The sequence below is a fragment of the Lepus europaeus genome, chromosome 10, assembly GCF_033115175.1.
Source record: "Lepus europaeus isolate LE1 chromosome 10, mLepTim1.pri, whole genome shotgun sequence".
Classification (NCBI taxonomy): domain Eukaryota; kingdom Metazoa; phylum Chordata; class Mammalia; order Lagomorpha; family Leporidae; genus Lepus; species Lepus europaeus.
In genome coordinates, this window is record NC_084836.1 from 17,267,741 (window position 1) to 17,282,698 (window position 14,958).

The following is a 14,958-nucleotide window of genomic DNA, read 5'->3' on the forward strand; positions in this document are numbered from 1 at the left end:
GTGAGTACAGGTGGAGTAGTCCATGCTGGAGCTCAAGTGCTTGGGGTTAAGCTAAGGGTTGAGTCCCTCACTCTGAGGCCGAGGGAGCCTAGGCAAGTCTGCTTAGCCCCTTAGTTTCCACACCTGGAAAATAGGCATAACCATAACCCCACCCTCAGAGGGCGGCTGGGAGGCTAATGAGGGCGCTGCTGCGTGGTATGCAAAATGGTTCCTATAGGCACACATGCATGCACAGCGGTGGGCCTTGTACACAGAAGGTACTCAGACATGCACATGTGCACGCTACTCAAATGTGTTCGCACAAAGACATGTACATGCACAAATGTGTGCCTGGTAAACAGAAGGTACTCACACTCACATGCATGCACATGTACCCAAAGATGGAGGCAGGCACAGGTGCATTGGGTCCCCAGGCACCAAACTAGACAGGAGAGCCAAGAGCTCTGGGCAGAGGCTAGGTAGTAGAATGCCAAGAAAGAGACCTCAGAACTACTCGGCACCCAGAAGGTACCAGATCAGAGTTAGCCCGCAGAGCGGCAAGCCCCTGGGAGGAGCTACTTGCTGCCCATAACTTCTCCTGGAGCCAATGACATGCAGAGGGATGCTTTACAGGCTTCTCAGCTAAGGGGCTGGTGTTCCCTCTGGGCTTCGCGTTCCTCATCTGTCCCGTCGCTGAGGACTTACCACCGCTGCATTTCCATAGCACAGGAGGCCGTCGCCTTCATAGCCCTCCCGGCAGACACAGCTCCAGAAACCCGGCGCGGCAAGCTGACAGGTCGCCTGGTGAAACCAAGACAGGAGATGCGCTTTGCTTTCCTAACGTGACATCTCGGCAGCCACAGACTCCCTCTGCGGCGAGAGCCACAAATTTAGGGCTGGAATATGAATGTAGCAGCTTGGACCCCGAATGCGGCGAAGATGGGCTTCTGCCTGCTTGTTCGGTGCACTCTTATTTAATCCCAATGAAAATCTCTTCATTCCCACCTCATTTAGAAATTTAAAAAAATACAGGACTCCACAGATAAATTTGAGTTTCAGATAAATGATGAGGACTTTTTAATGTAAGGTTGTCCCATGCAATATTTGGGACTCACCTGTGCTGAAAGATTGCTGCTTATTTGAAATCCAAATTTAACTGGGAACTCTGTATTTTATCGGGCAATCATGTCAGTTCCTGTGAGCCCTGGGATGAAAGTTGGGAGGACTACTCACATTCTGCTTAGGCGCTCCCCTTGGAGGAAGGAGAGATTCTGTTCATCACCAGGCCCAGACTAGGACTAACCTATTTCTTTCACAAGTGTTTTTAAAAATAAGTCATGAAAGATGTGCATGAGTGAGATCCCAGTGGAAAGAACGGGCCATCCAAAAAGGAGGTACCTTTCTCTGAAGGGAGGAGAGAACTTCCACTTTGACTATGGCCGTGTCTGAATAAGATCGGAGTTTGAGAACTCAAGAGGCTTCTATAGCCTTGGCAGCTCATGACAAGAGCCTCGGGTGATTACTGACTCCATAAACCAGAGTGTCAATTGTTAAATCAACAACGGGAGTCACTGTGCACTTACTCCCCACGCAGGATCTCTATCCTTAATGTGTTGTACTATGCGAATTAATAGCATACCTAGTACTCAAACAGTACTTTATACTTTGTGTTTCTGTGTGGGTACAAACTGTTGAAATCTTTATTTAGTATATACTAAATTGATCTTCTGTATATAAAGATAATTGAAAATGAATCTTGAAGAATGGGATGGGAGAGGGAGTGGGAGATGGGATGGTTGTGGCTGGGAGAGTGGTTATGGGGGGAAAAGCCACTATAATCCAAAATTTGTACTTTGGAAATTTATATTTATTAAATAAAAGTTAAAAAAAAAGTCATGAAAAAGAAGTGATATAACTCACCAGTGGATGACATACGCTGGCTTGCTCCAAGCAAGAAACGATTGGTTCACAGTCGATGCCACTTCCTCGAAACCCTCTCTTGCACTCACACTCATTCTGGAATGCCAAGGGCAGAGTTAGAGGGCATTTTGAAAGCAAGCACCCTGCACCCCTTGCCCTCATGAGGCCCTGAAGCGTGAGTATGGAAACCGTAGCTGTTCAGCCCTTCTAGAGGATAACCTTAATGTCTTGTTTGTTACCATTCAGAACCCAGAGCTGTTAGTCTTTACATTCCACGTGGTGTTTTCCAATCTGACAGTTCCTTGTACTTTCCTTTTTTAATTCCTTACTTCAAGAGAGACCATGGAGACAGCTTCCAAGAGAACTTAGACCCTAAAACACATGACTTTGGAAAAGCTGATCTATCTAAGAAAACAAAGGCCAAGCACGCCATGGGGTGTCCACTTGGTGGGAGCCATGCACAAATCCACTGCTATTCTAGAAAGCGCTTTGTCCAACTAGGAAAAGGCACCGCCTTTGAGCGGGGGAATTTGACTAAGGCTTCACCTGCATTGGGCAACCCGCAGGCAGATGGCAGCTTTATGCAACACAAGTGCCCCTTCCTCTGGGAAGGTTTTGGCCCACACCAGGCAGGATGTGGGCAGCATTCCAGGCCCTGTTCCCCATAGGCTGGGCTGGCACAAACTAAATCATGGAACCAGCGGCTGCTGCCACCACTGTGACAAAATACTGAAACGTCTGTGTTGAGTGCAGTCAAGGAACCAACAAAAGTACAGCTGATCACAGCAATGTAAAGGAAACAAATTAAAAAGAAGGAAAATACATATCAACAATGAATGGTGATGTGGGGCTGTTGTGATTTTAATTTTTCCTACTTTTTGTTTTCTTAAATTTAAGCATTTTGAAAATATAATTTAAAAAGGAGTAATTCATTCAATGGATTAATTAAAAGACAGCTATTTTAGAACTATTATGGAGCCATTATGGAACCAGCAATAAATTTCAAGAAAGACAAAGAATAAAAAAGTAACTAAGAAAGATCCAAGCAACTAAGAGAGATCTAAGCTTAACAAACACTGGGAAACAAGAGCTGGCCCAAGTTTTATGGATTAACTGGCACACAAGGTGCTCACATGATAAGGACCATGGTTGCTCAGGGCAGGTTCTTCAGGGACAGGGGACACGGGGCGTGGCTGGACCATGGGTGAGGACTGGAGAGGTGGGAAAGGCATTCATGCTGAGGGTGAATGTCAGGATAAGGGAACAGAGGAGGGAAAGCACGTGTGTTTGATTAGAGGAGGGTTATTTACGAACTGATCTCACCCCAGAGGTGACACACAACAACCCATTAGGTTGTGGGAAGAATTAAATAGGATTTCTGTTTGTGAATTTTTTTAAATCTAAAAAGGTACAAGGATCACCTGCTAGGTATTCTTTTGTATCTTTTATACCAGCATGAGTGCACTGTTTACAAAGACATCTACAGAGCAGTACATGGCAGAGCAACACTGCACTGACAAGGCTGTGCAATCTTCACCTTGTTCTGGGGTAACACCTGTTGGTGAAACTGGTGCCGTCTTATCTGAGGTGCCACCTTAAGCCTCGGGCACCAGTTCAGAAGCCCAGCCTGACTTACTAGAGATCAGGTGACTGGACAGCCCAATCATACACATTGCCCTCACTCTATCCAATGGAATTTACTGTTCTCACTCCCTCATTTCTGCTGGACTATGTAAGATCCATTCTTCTAGTGTGGAGTGCTGTTTTTCTTGTGCGTGGAGAGGCAGCCTTGTTGGCCAACAATAACCTTCTCCCTTACTCTGTGTTTGGTGTTTGGTGTGTTCTGTGGTGGCCTTTCCTTTCATTGGTGCTGTGACTTGGATCTAGGCTCTCCCATCAACCTTGCTCTCTCCTTGGAGATCTGAGCTGCTTCGGGAATCTGGATTCCTGCCAACCACAAAACCACCCTGGAGCTCCTCCTTCACCACCAAACACTCTGGTCTCCATCCACACTGGCTCTTCAAAATTTATGAGGTAAGACAGGGTGGGCAGAGGGTCGTCTCATTGCAACTTTCTATGGGTTGTGGTTCTATGTGACTTCACCCCCAAAGTCCTGGTCCCAGGCACCACAACTCCTATGGCCTCGTGCCTCTACATACTTTGTGTCCTGGGCAAAAGTGGGTGTGTGTGACAACTCAACCTGTTTCCTTCCTATGGACTCTACACCCTGGGCTCCAGTGGGTGTGGGTGACAACCCACACCCTCTGTTCCCTTACTCTCCTTGTTGGACTGATATGATCTCGGGGACACCTGCTATGTGCCAGCCTGACCTCTACAGGTCATGATGGGAGCTTCCTCAACCCGCCTTCCATCCGATTCTCCTAAATAATCTTGTTCCTCCGGAATTGTCTCCAGACCTCAAACGCAACATCCTCATCTTTCTTTGTGATCAGATGGGCCCAAGTATAACCTCAACAACCAGTCCAAATGGCTGCTTAATGGCATGTTCAACCCTGACATTATTCAGGATCTCTACCACTTCTGTGAGTGTTCAGGAAAGTGGAAGGAGATTCTCTATGTACAGGCTTTACTTTATCTCTGGCCTAAACTTCTCTCTGCACTTCATGTTACCTGGCTCAGGTCCTCTTAGCCACCAAGGTTCCCACTAAATATTCAGAACCAAAGCCCTTTTGTTCTATGTTCAACCCTGCAGGTGAGCCCCGCCCTTACTGCCGTCCACCACAGGCACCAGCTCAACCACTCCCTGCTCAGACCCCGACACAGTCACCTCCCACTCATCAATCTCTAGACTTACTGCCCACTCTGGCACCATCTGCTCCGGCTCTCACTATCTCACCAACACTTCCCCCTCCTGCTCAGGAATTCCAGGGCATGACATCCATTCTACTCCCCACTGATCCCCACTCCCTCTGCCTTATCAAACCCCATTGTCTCTGCAACTTTCACTCTCCCTGGTTCTGCTGAGCCAACAACCTGTCCCTGCCTAGCTACAGCCACCTCATACCCTTGACCCCCCCTTTTCCTGTTCCCAGTCCCCAGATCACTCACTCTTGTGTGGCAGCTAGCAGGCCTGCTCCCATGTTACCCCTCTGAGAGTTGGTGGGGGCGGAGGGCACAGTCAGGCTCCACATTCCTTTCTCACTTGCTGACCTCTCACAAATCAAAACAAACAAACAAACAAACAAAAAACCAAAAAAAACCTGGGCTCCTTCACCTGTATCCCAATGTCGTACATCAAGGAGTTTCAATATTTAATCCAGTCATAGGACCTAACTTTTCATGCTGTCTTTATGATTCTCTCCAACACCCTCCTTCTGCAGGAGCAAAGGCCAGTTTGGGAATAGGCCTGTCTCCATGCTGTTGAGACCCATCAAAATGACCCTGCCTGTGGCTGGTGTCCTGGCACAGTAGGTTATTCCACTGCCTGTGGCGCTGGTATCCCATATGGGCACCTGTTCTAGTCCTGGCTGCTCCTCTTCCAATACAGCTCCCTGCTATGGCCTGGGAAAGCATTAGAAGATGGCCCTAGTCCTTGGGCCCCTGCACTTGAGTGGGAGACCGGAAGAAGCTCCTGGCTTCGGATCGGTGTAGCTCTGGCCGTTGCAGCCAACTGGGGAGTGAACCAGCAGACCGAAGACCTTTCTCTATGTCTCTCCCTTTCACTGTCTGTAACTTTCTCTCAAATAAATAAATAAATAAAATCTTTTAAAAAATGACCCCACCCATCCCATAGGAGCAGATGTGGTCCCAGAACAGGATCCCAATTGGAATTACAACTCTCCCGATGGCATAACAGCCAGAAATCATTTCATTATCTACTTATTAGCTGGCCTCAAAAAATCCACAAGAAAGGCTTCAAATAATGATAAACTGGGAGAAGTTATCAAAGATAAAAAAGAAAATCCTTCTGCCTTTTTACAGTGCCTCACACAGACTTTCCTCCAATATACCAACCTAGATCCAGAGTCTCCCAATGGTTGTAACCTTCTCATGAATCATTTCTTTGCTCAAAGTTTCCTTGATATCAAGACAAAGCAGCTCAAAAAGGGCCCACTAACTCTGCAGGCAGAAACCCCGGAGGTGGCCTTTAAAGTATACACTGGGAGGGATGAGAGAGCCCAAAGACAAAATTCCAAATGCTGGCCAAGGCTTTCCAGCAACCTGCTGCCACCAGTAACCCTGCTGACCACAGGGATCCTCTGGGTTTGTGCTTCAAGTGTGGCCAAATGGGCGACTGGGCCAGAATGTGTCCCAACCTCAGAGACCCACCGGGTCCTTGCCCTAAATGTCGCCAGAAGGGTCACTCAGGGGTGGACTATCCTCTTGTCCAGCTAGTCAGTAGGCCATCCTTTCCACCTATCTCCCTCTCCCTGACCTTCTAGAGCTGGCCACTGAGGACTGAAGGAGCCTAGACTCCTGCTGCCTGTCTATGGCCATCACTCTGTAGGAGCCCAGGGTAACTGTAAGGGTAGCAGATAGGCCAATTTCTTTTCTTACTGATACAGGGACAACCTTCTCGGTCTTTACCCAATATTCAGGACCCACCTCTGCTGCCTCAACCTCCACAGTCAGGGTGGAGGGAAAACCTCACAGACCCCTACAGACTCAACCTACTCTGCATATTAACATAACGCACTTCTCCCACTCTTTTCTGGTTGTACCTCAGTGCTGTAACCCTCTTGGGAAGAGACATGCTCTATCAGTTTGGTGCTCAGGTGGTTTTCACTCTCCGGCCATTGGCCCCATCCTCCAGCCCACCTTCACATCCCTTTTTGCTACTTCTCTCTCAAGAAGTTGCCACCTTGCCTACCTTAGGACTCCTGTCCACTGTCAACCCCTGACTATGGGACACCAGTTATCCTATGGTGGCAGCCCACCATCCTCCCATCCAGATAGAGTTATAAGTCGCCTCCACATTTCCTTCCAGCACAATACCCCCTAACTCTTTCTAGGCTTTGACATCTAAACCCTATAATTTCCAAACTCCTCCACCAGGGCCTGCTATACAAGACTAACTCCCTATTTAACACCCCTATTTGTCTGTTAAAAAGCCTAGTGGACCCTTCCATTAATGCAATGGTAGTACCCATATGTCTGGTGGTTCCCAATCCATACATTCTCCTTTCCTCTATTTCTGCATCCACATCTCACTTCTCTGTCCTTGATCTAAAGGACACTTTTTTTTTTTACCATCACTCTACATCCTAACACAAAAACATATTTGCTTCCACATGGACTGATCCTGATACCCAAGTCTTCACACAACTGACCTGGACTGTACTCTCCCAGGGGTTCTGGGATAGCCCCACCCTGTTTAGTCAGACCTTGGCCAATGATCTAGGTGCCCTGGACCTATCTTCCTCCTTTCTTCTCCAGGATGTCAATGACTTTGTCCTTTGCAACCCCTCAAAAATAGGTCACTAACAACAGACTGCTACTCTCCTCAACTTCCTATAAGCCAGAGGTTACCAGGTAATCTTCACCAAGGCACAACTTTGCTTATCTAAGGTGATCTATCTTGGTGTACTTCCCACTCCCACCCACAAGGCTGTCGCTGTAGACAGAAAGTGTATCATAACTAACCTCCCACCTCCTTCTACCAAAGAAGAAATTCTTTATTTTCTAGGCCTGGCAGGATTCCTATGCTCATGGATTCCAAACTTCTCTCTTTTAACCTGACCACTGTATGAAGCCACAAAAGGATCCCTCCAAGAGCCTCTCATAGTCCCAGTCACCTCCCAATACCATAAGCTCCAACAGGCTATTCAGCATCAACAGGCCCTTGCCTTACTTTACCAGTCATCACATAGCCCTACCTCATTTATGTCACTGAAAACCAAGAAACAGCCTTGGGAGTTCTTGGCCATCAAGTTGGTCCCTCTTTTGCTCCTGTAGCCTATCTCTCAAAAACATTAGACCCCACCATCAAGGGTTGGGCATTCTGTTTATGGGTGTCAGCTTCAGCAGTAGTTCTCATACAAGGGTCAAAAAACTCACTTTCAGTTCACTACTTACCATTCTTTACTCACACTATCTATCAGAACTCCTGACTTACAAGGGCCTCCAGTCTCTCCCATCACCTCGCATTCTGGACCTGCAGGTGGCACTAATTGAAGACCCTCACTTTTAAACATTGTCCTCTCCTTAACCTAGCTACTACTCTTCTCCCTTCCCCTCCCCCTCCGGATGACATGGCTCCTATTCACTCCTACATTGAGTCTATCAAACACACACTACCTCATTTCTCAAACATCCAAGAGGGTCCCCTCGTTAACCCTACTCTAGTCTGGTTCACAGATGGTAGCTCCATCTTTTGTGTTATCTACCACCAGTATAGTTGAGGCAGAACCACTCCCTTTCAATACTACTAATCAACAGGCTGAACTCTATGGTCTAACTCATGCCTTCATACTGGCAAAAAATAGAACTATCACTGTTTAAACTGACTCAAAATATGTGTTTCACATCCTCCTATCCCACTCAGCAATTTGGAAAGAAAGGGGCCTTCTTACCACTAAGTAGACAACCATCTCCAAAGCTACTTGTATAACCTCTCTCCTGGAGGCAGCCTGTCTTCCAACAGAAATCAGACCTGTTCACTATAAGGCTGATACCTCTGCCATCACTGCCGGTCACAACAGAGCAGACCAGGCGGTCTTTCAGGTGGCACTGTCTTCCTTTTCCTCTATCTCGTTCTCTGCTTCATCTGCTATTCTGACAAACTGTCCACAAGACCAACTATCCCAACAGCCCTCCACTCAGGCTATCTTATTCTGTCTCCACCATTTGTTTCATTCCCATACTTCTTCTTTATTATTGTTTAACAATCTCTTCCTCTCTCACCAGAAGATACCAAATATCGCCAACAACTCACCTCTTCTTGTTCTATATGTTAAAACAAAAACCCAAACTCTAATCTCTGCCCTCCACCCTTTCCCTCCCATCAGGCCAGAGGACACCTGGCCTCTGGTATATTGACTTTACCCATGTACCTAGAGTACAGCACTTTCAATATCTCTTGGAAATGGTAGATACCTTCTCAGGGTGGGTTGAGGCCTTCCCAGCTACTAACAAATGGGCACTAGCAGTTTCCAAAATCCTACTTCAAGAGATTATTCCCTACTTTAGAGTCCCCAGCTCTCTCCAGTCAGACAATGGTCCTGAATTTACATCACAGGTAACTCAACTACTTCCCAAGGCACTTACACCCCCAGGCATTTCCACATCCTTTACCATCCCCAATCCTCAGGCAAAGTGAAAAGGGTAAATTGTACACGAAAAGTACTCTGACCAAGCTCTCCCTTGAGCCTCACTTGGACTGGACTAAACTACTCTGCTCTGTATGAGGGCCCTTCCAAAAAAACCTCTCATTATTTTGCCTTTTGAACTGATGTATGGACATCCTTTGGTTCCTCTGACAATAAACTCTCAATCTCCACTCCTACCACCCCATTTACTTTTGCCTCTCCTCTGATATCTCCAGGCAGAGTTATGGAAATATACAGATACCTACTTCCTGGCTCCAGGTCCAACTGCCTCAGACAGTTTCCCTCCTATTACAGTGTTAGGCGAAGCCTTCCTGTCCTCTTCACACCCCTCCTCGCCCCCTGCTCCCACTAAACTTCAGGCCAAGTTGACTGGGCCTTACCGGGTGATTCTCACTACTCCTATAGCCTCAAAGTTACAGGGAATCCCCCACTGGGTCCACTTCACCCACCTTAAATATTCCCTCTCCCCTTAATGTTCCCACAGGGCCACTCACAGCCAAGTTTACTGTGACTCAAGTTCCACTACCAATGGTACCCAAAGACTTGGGCCCTCTGGCACTTAATGAACCTGCCTCTGAGAAAGAGTGACCACCTGGCAACCCATCATTTCCATTGCTTGATAAGTACCGATTCCCTCTTACACCATTACCCTCACTTCCTACAGCTTCTGTGGGAGGAGTTCCAAACACAATCCTTGTCCATCCATCCTTCCCAGCTCCTTTCAGATATTAAAGATTTACACCTCCAGGGAACCCTCACTCCCTTTGAGATCTACACCTTTCCATACCTTCTCTTATAGTCTCACTCCCTCTTCTGTACATCACGCTGAATTTCCCAATAATCTCATCCCCCTGCTCTTTTGTGTCTGTCCTACATTTGCACTCACCCCAAGAACACATTACACATGGCAATTCCAGATTTACACCACTTTCCCTCCTGCTAAATTACTTAACTCCACCTTCTGCCCCATCAAGGGCTGTACAGGCCCTATTATTTTATACTTTGATTTTGCTCAGATCTGCTCACACAGCTGTTGGACTAGACATTCTTTATGTGGATCTGCAAGAGAACCATTTTATCTCTGCCTCACTAAGGACAACACAGGATCATGTAATGATGCTCACTGGAAAGGTTGCTCATCATGGCCCTATAAATACTGCTATATTGACCCCAGGTACGGCCTCCCAGGGAAACAGTTCTCTAAGGTCCTACCCCTAGATGAAAATACTGTAAGTTGGATGTCACTGGCAAAAACAGAATATCAGGTCCAACCTTTTTTAACTTTCACTATAACCTACCCCTAAATGTTCAGGTTTGGCAAGATGGAGTCGAAGGATCTGTCACCTTATATATAGGTTCTAACATGCAAGATCCCCATGGAGCCAAAAAAATTATTAGGGCTTACACCCAGCTTCCGACAGCCCACATAGATATGGTGGTCAATATTTTAAAGGAGTCCTTTAAATGCTTGTCCCAACTAATTAACCCAAATCCCCATTAACTTGGCTGCAACTCACCAATCTCTCACCCTACTCTACCAATTATCCAATTATACTTTACCCTCAGCCCTTTACCAACAACAATGCTTTATATGCACTCCACTTCAGAAACCTCCCATTGCAGCTACCCTACTCACTAATATTTCTGCTTCTACAAACTCCTGTACCCCAATCCTCAAAAAAAAGTCATTGGTCACCTTCCCCTACATTCTAGAGGACAATATACAATGTGTTGGGCCACCAAAATGACAAAACAACCCAATGACCTTATCTGTGCTATCAATATAACCATCACTTCCATCGCTTCCTTCTCTAGCCCACCTGGGGCTTCATTCCTCTGTAATCAGACCCTATACCCTTGTATCAACGGTTCTATGCCCAGTCCATCTGTACTGTGATCCTTTCTCCCCACCTTGCTTTATATGACTACTCAGTTTCTTTTACAGACTAATCCCTCTACCCTCAAGAGATGAGCAATCTTTCTCCCAGTCTTGGTCCAACCAAGACTGATTCCAAATCAGCTTTGCAGCCTCCCTCCCTTTGGTGGTGATCCCCGGAACTGCTCTAGGCAATAATGTTATGTCTATTAACTGGTTTCAAGAACAACTCCAACAACTCCAACAGGAGGTCACCAGATCCATTGAAACTTTGGCAGATGCGTGGGCCTTCAAAATTGGGTCAACTCACTAGCTCATGTAGGGCTACAAAATACACAAGCTCTAGACCTTATAACAACTGACAAAGGGGGAACTTGTGTTTTTCTGGGAGACCAATGTTACTATTATGTTAATCAATTGGGTCAGGTAGAACAAAATGTTAAAAGACTCCAACAAATTGCCACATCTATTAAAGAGTCTGCCCTAGAGTCCAGGGAGTCTCTCCTCTCTTCCTCCCTATGGAGTTCCCTCACCACTTGGTTAATGACACTCCTAAAACCATTGGCTGCTATTCTTACCCTGGCTTTTACACTACTGTGCCTGTTTAAGTGCTTATAGGAGGTGATAATGGAATGAACCAGAACCTTCACCAACCAGGCTATCAACCAAATGCTGCTAGCGGGATTTACTCAACTCCCCACCTAAGAGACTATGGGCTTAAGATATCACCCCATGCCAGCAGAGAGTAACTCGTTGTTCCACGTCAGCAGGAAGTAACTCTAGAAGACAGATTACTGTTCCTCCACCCCTCCCATACAACACTTGCTTTATAAAAACAAAGAGGGGAATATTAGTGAAACCAGTGCTGTTTTATGTGAGGTGCCATTTCAGAAGCCCAGCCTGACTTACCAGAAATCAGGTGACTGGACAGCCCAATCATACACGCTACCCTCACCCTATCCAGTGGAATTTACTGTTCTCGCTCCCTCATTTCTACTAAAACTATATAAGATCCATTCTTCTAGTGTAGGGTGCAGTTTCTCTTATGCATGGAGAGGCAGCCTTGTTGGCTGACAATAAACCTTTACCTTACCCCGATGTTTGGTATGTTTTCATGTGTCTTCTATCCTGACAACCTCCTGTCCTTTTCAGTCCAAACATGGTTTGTCTTCTTAATTTTTAAAATTATTTGAGAGCATTCACGAGCACTCCCATTCACTGGTTCACTCTCTAATGCCTGCAACGGCAGGGATGAGCCAGACAGAAATTAGGAGCCAGGAATTCCACCTGGCTGTTCTATGTGGGTGGCAGAGACCCAAGTACCTGAGCCATCAGCTGTTGCCTCCCCGGCTCTGCTTTAGCAGAAAACTGGAGTCAGAAGTTTGAGCTGGGAATCCAATCAAAGCACTCCTCACAAATGTCTTCACCTCTAGGCTAAATGCCTGCCCCCCCCCCCTTTTTTTAAAGCAACATTCATGATAATTAGGGTTTGTTCCTAATGTGGAATGTCTAGTTTTCAAGCCAATGTATGGAGGGCAATCCCAGACATGGGCCATTCTGTTTCACGCACAGCATCACAAGGTGAGGTTCCTCTTCCTCCATCTCCTCTATCAAGATGCTTTCCAAACTTGTGTACAGAAAGGAAGACAGAGCAGAGCGGGGACAGGCATTGCCTAGGCTGCATTGTGTCCCCTCACCCTCAGATTTCTGGGTTAAAATGTGACCCACAGGACTCCAGACTGTGACCTTATTTGGGAAGAGGTTATTAGGTGGTAAGTTAGGATGAGTTTATACTGGAGCACAGTGGACCAGAATCCCATATGGAGGAGGTCCTTACGAAAAGGAGGGATTTGTAACAGATGTAGGCACAGAATGCCATATGAAATTGAAGGCAGGGATCAGGGTGGGGTGTTCACAAGCCAGGGACCCCACAGACTGCCAGGAAACCAGCGGGAACTAGGAGAGAGGCCAGGAACGGATTGCTTCCCATAGTCCTTGGAAGGAGCCAGTCCTGCTGAGCTTGGTATCAGACCCACAGCCTCCAGAACCCTGGGAAAGTGCCCTTGGGTCATTCAAAGCCACTCAGGGTGTGGTGCTTTGTTATGGCAGCCCCAGAAAACTGAATTAATGGACATCAGGCATTCTTTCTCTTTTCTCAAATGCAGTCTGGCAGCCAAAATGAGTCAAAGGCTAATGCAACCATTTACCAAATACTTGGCGACATAAGGCTACAGCACACTCTTTCAGGAGTTTTCATGAACTCCTGGGGCCACGTTTGATAGCTAATTTACTCAGATCCATAAGCAGACTCTGCTGTCAGAGAAATCGCAAGGATAAATAGAAACCCAGTCCCTGGATGCTGTGGAACAGAGACCATGGGACTAACTGTACATGTATCTTACAGCATCGATCACCTTGTGTTATACCACCTTGAAGGTTCATGAAAAAATGGAAATAAAGGAGTTTATTTTTTTCTGCAAAAAATTTTTGAAATCCATGCATGGATTTTTCATAATTTGTCTTTTCCATAACTTTTTGAAGACCCCCTTGTATATATGGATTTTATTTTTTTAATACAAAAACAAACTTATCTTTTAGTCCCATTTTTCTATGACTTTAAAATTATGATGTTTGAAAAGCAGATATATATATATACACACACACACACATATATATATATATGGGGGGGAGAGAGAGAGAGAGAGAGAATGAGAATCTTCTATATGCTGGTTCATTCCTAAAATACATGCAACTCCTGAGGCTGGGTCAGGCTGAAGCCACAATCCAGGAACTTGATTCAGGTCTCCCACACTTATGCCAGGGACTCATTCACTTGAACCATCACCTGCTGCTTCTCAGGGTGTACAATGGCAGGAAGCTGGAATCAGGAGAGGAGCCAGGACTTGAACCCCAGCACTCTGGTATGGCACGTGGGCATCCCAAGCAGTGTCATAACCACTATGCTAAATGTCTGGCCCCCTGAACTTTTTGAAGCACCCTCATATGTCTGTGTGTCTCCCTGAACAAGACCGTGTTTCTCCAGGGCTGGCTGAGGCCCTGGCCATGGTAATCTTCTGTCTTCACATGGAACCCAATGACTGAACCAGAAAAGACACTAGGAAATGTACAGACGAGGGACTGAATGGATACATACATTTCTGTTCTCTCTCCATTTGGCCTTGGACACCACACTCCCTCTCCTAGTCTCTATAGTAAAACATGGCAGATCCCTCCACTCCAGCATAGGGAGTGATAAGGCCTGAGCTTATCAGTGAATTCTGTACCTAAGCCATGGTACTGATTTCTAGAATCTGCTACAGGTTATTGGAGCTTTAAAAAATGGGGAGCATCTTAAAACCCGACAAACAATAACTCCTCCTTCCTCTCCCCACCCCATGCCACTTTGTTTGCTTGAATTTGACTCCTTTTGGATCTCATAGGAGTTACACAACATTTGTCCTGTGACCATCTTCTTTCACTTAGCATAACATCTTCAAGTTCATTGGTGTTGTATCATGTGTCAGGATTTCCTTCCTTTTTAAGGATGACTAATACTGACCACATCTTGTTTCCCCATGCAGCTGTTGATGGGTACTCAGGCTGCTTCCTTTTGATTATTGTGAATCACACTGCTTTGCACTTAGATGTGTACATGTCTCTTTTGAATCCCTGCTTTCCATTCTTTTGGGTATTCAAGTATACTTCAAAATGCTTGTTAAGAGATGGAATTAAAAGGTAAGTTTATTTTGATGCAACAATCTGAAATTCAGGGGCTAGTGCTGTGGCATAGTGGGTTAAGCTGCCAACTGCAACACTGGTGTCCCATATCAGTGCTAGTTCCAGTCCCAGCTGCTCGGATTTTGATCCAGCTTCCTGCAAATGCACCTGGGAAAG

At 46.2% G+C, this 14,958-nt stretch overlaps 1 protein-coding gene across 1 annotated transcript in view; it reads right to left on the reverse strand.

The window, feature by feature from the left end:
* Positions 1 to 14,958, reverse strand: part of STAB2 (stabilin 2) — a 206,502-nt gene that overhangs the window by 101,138 nt on the left and 90,406 nt on the right. The window contains exons 26-27 of the mRNA XM_062203017.1: positions 1,900 to 1,995; positions 685 to 780 (exon numbers count right to left, since the gene is read on the reverse strand). Coding sequence (XP_062059001.1) covers positions 685 to 780; positions 1,900 to 1,995 — 192 coding nt within the window. The remainder of the gene's footprint in view (positions 1 to 684; positions 781 to 1,899; positions 1,996 to 14,958) is intronic.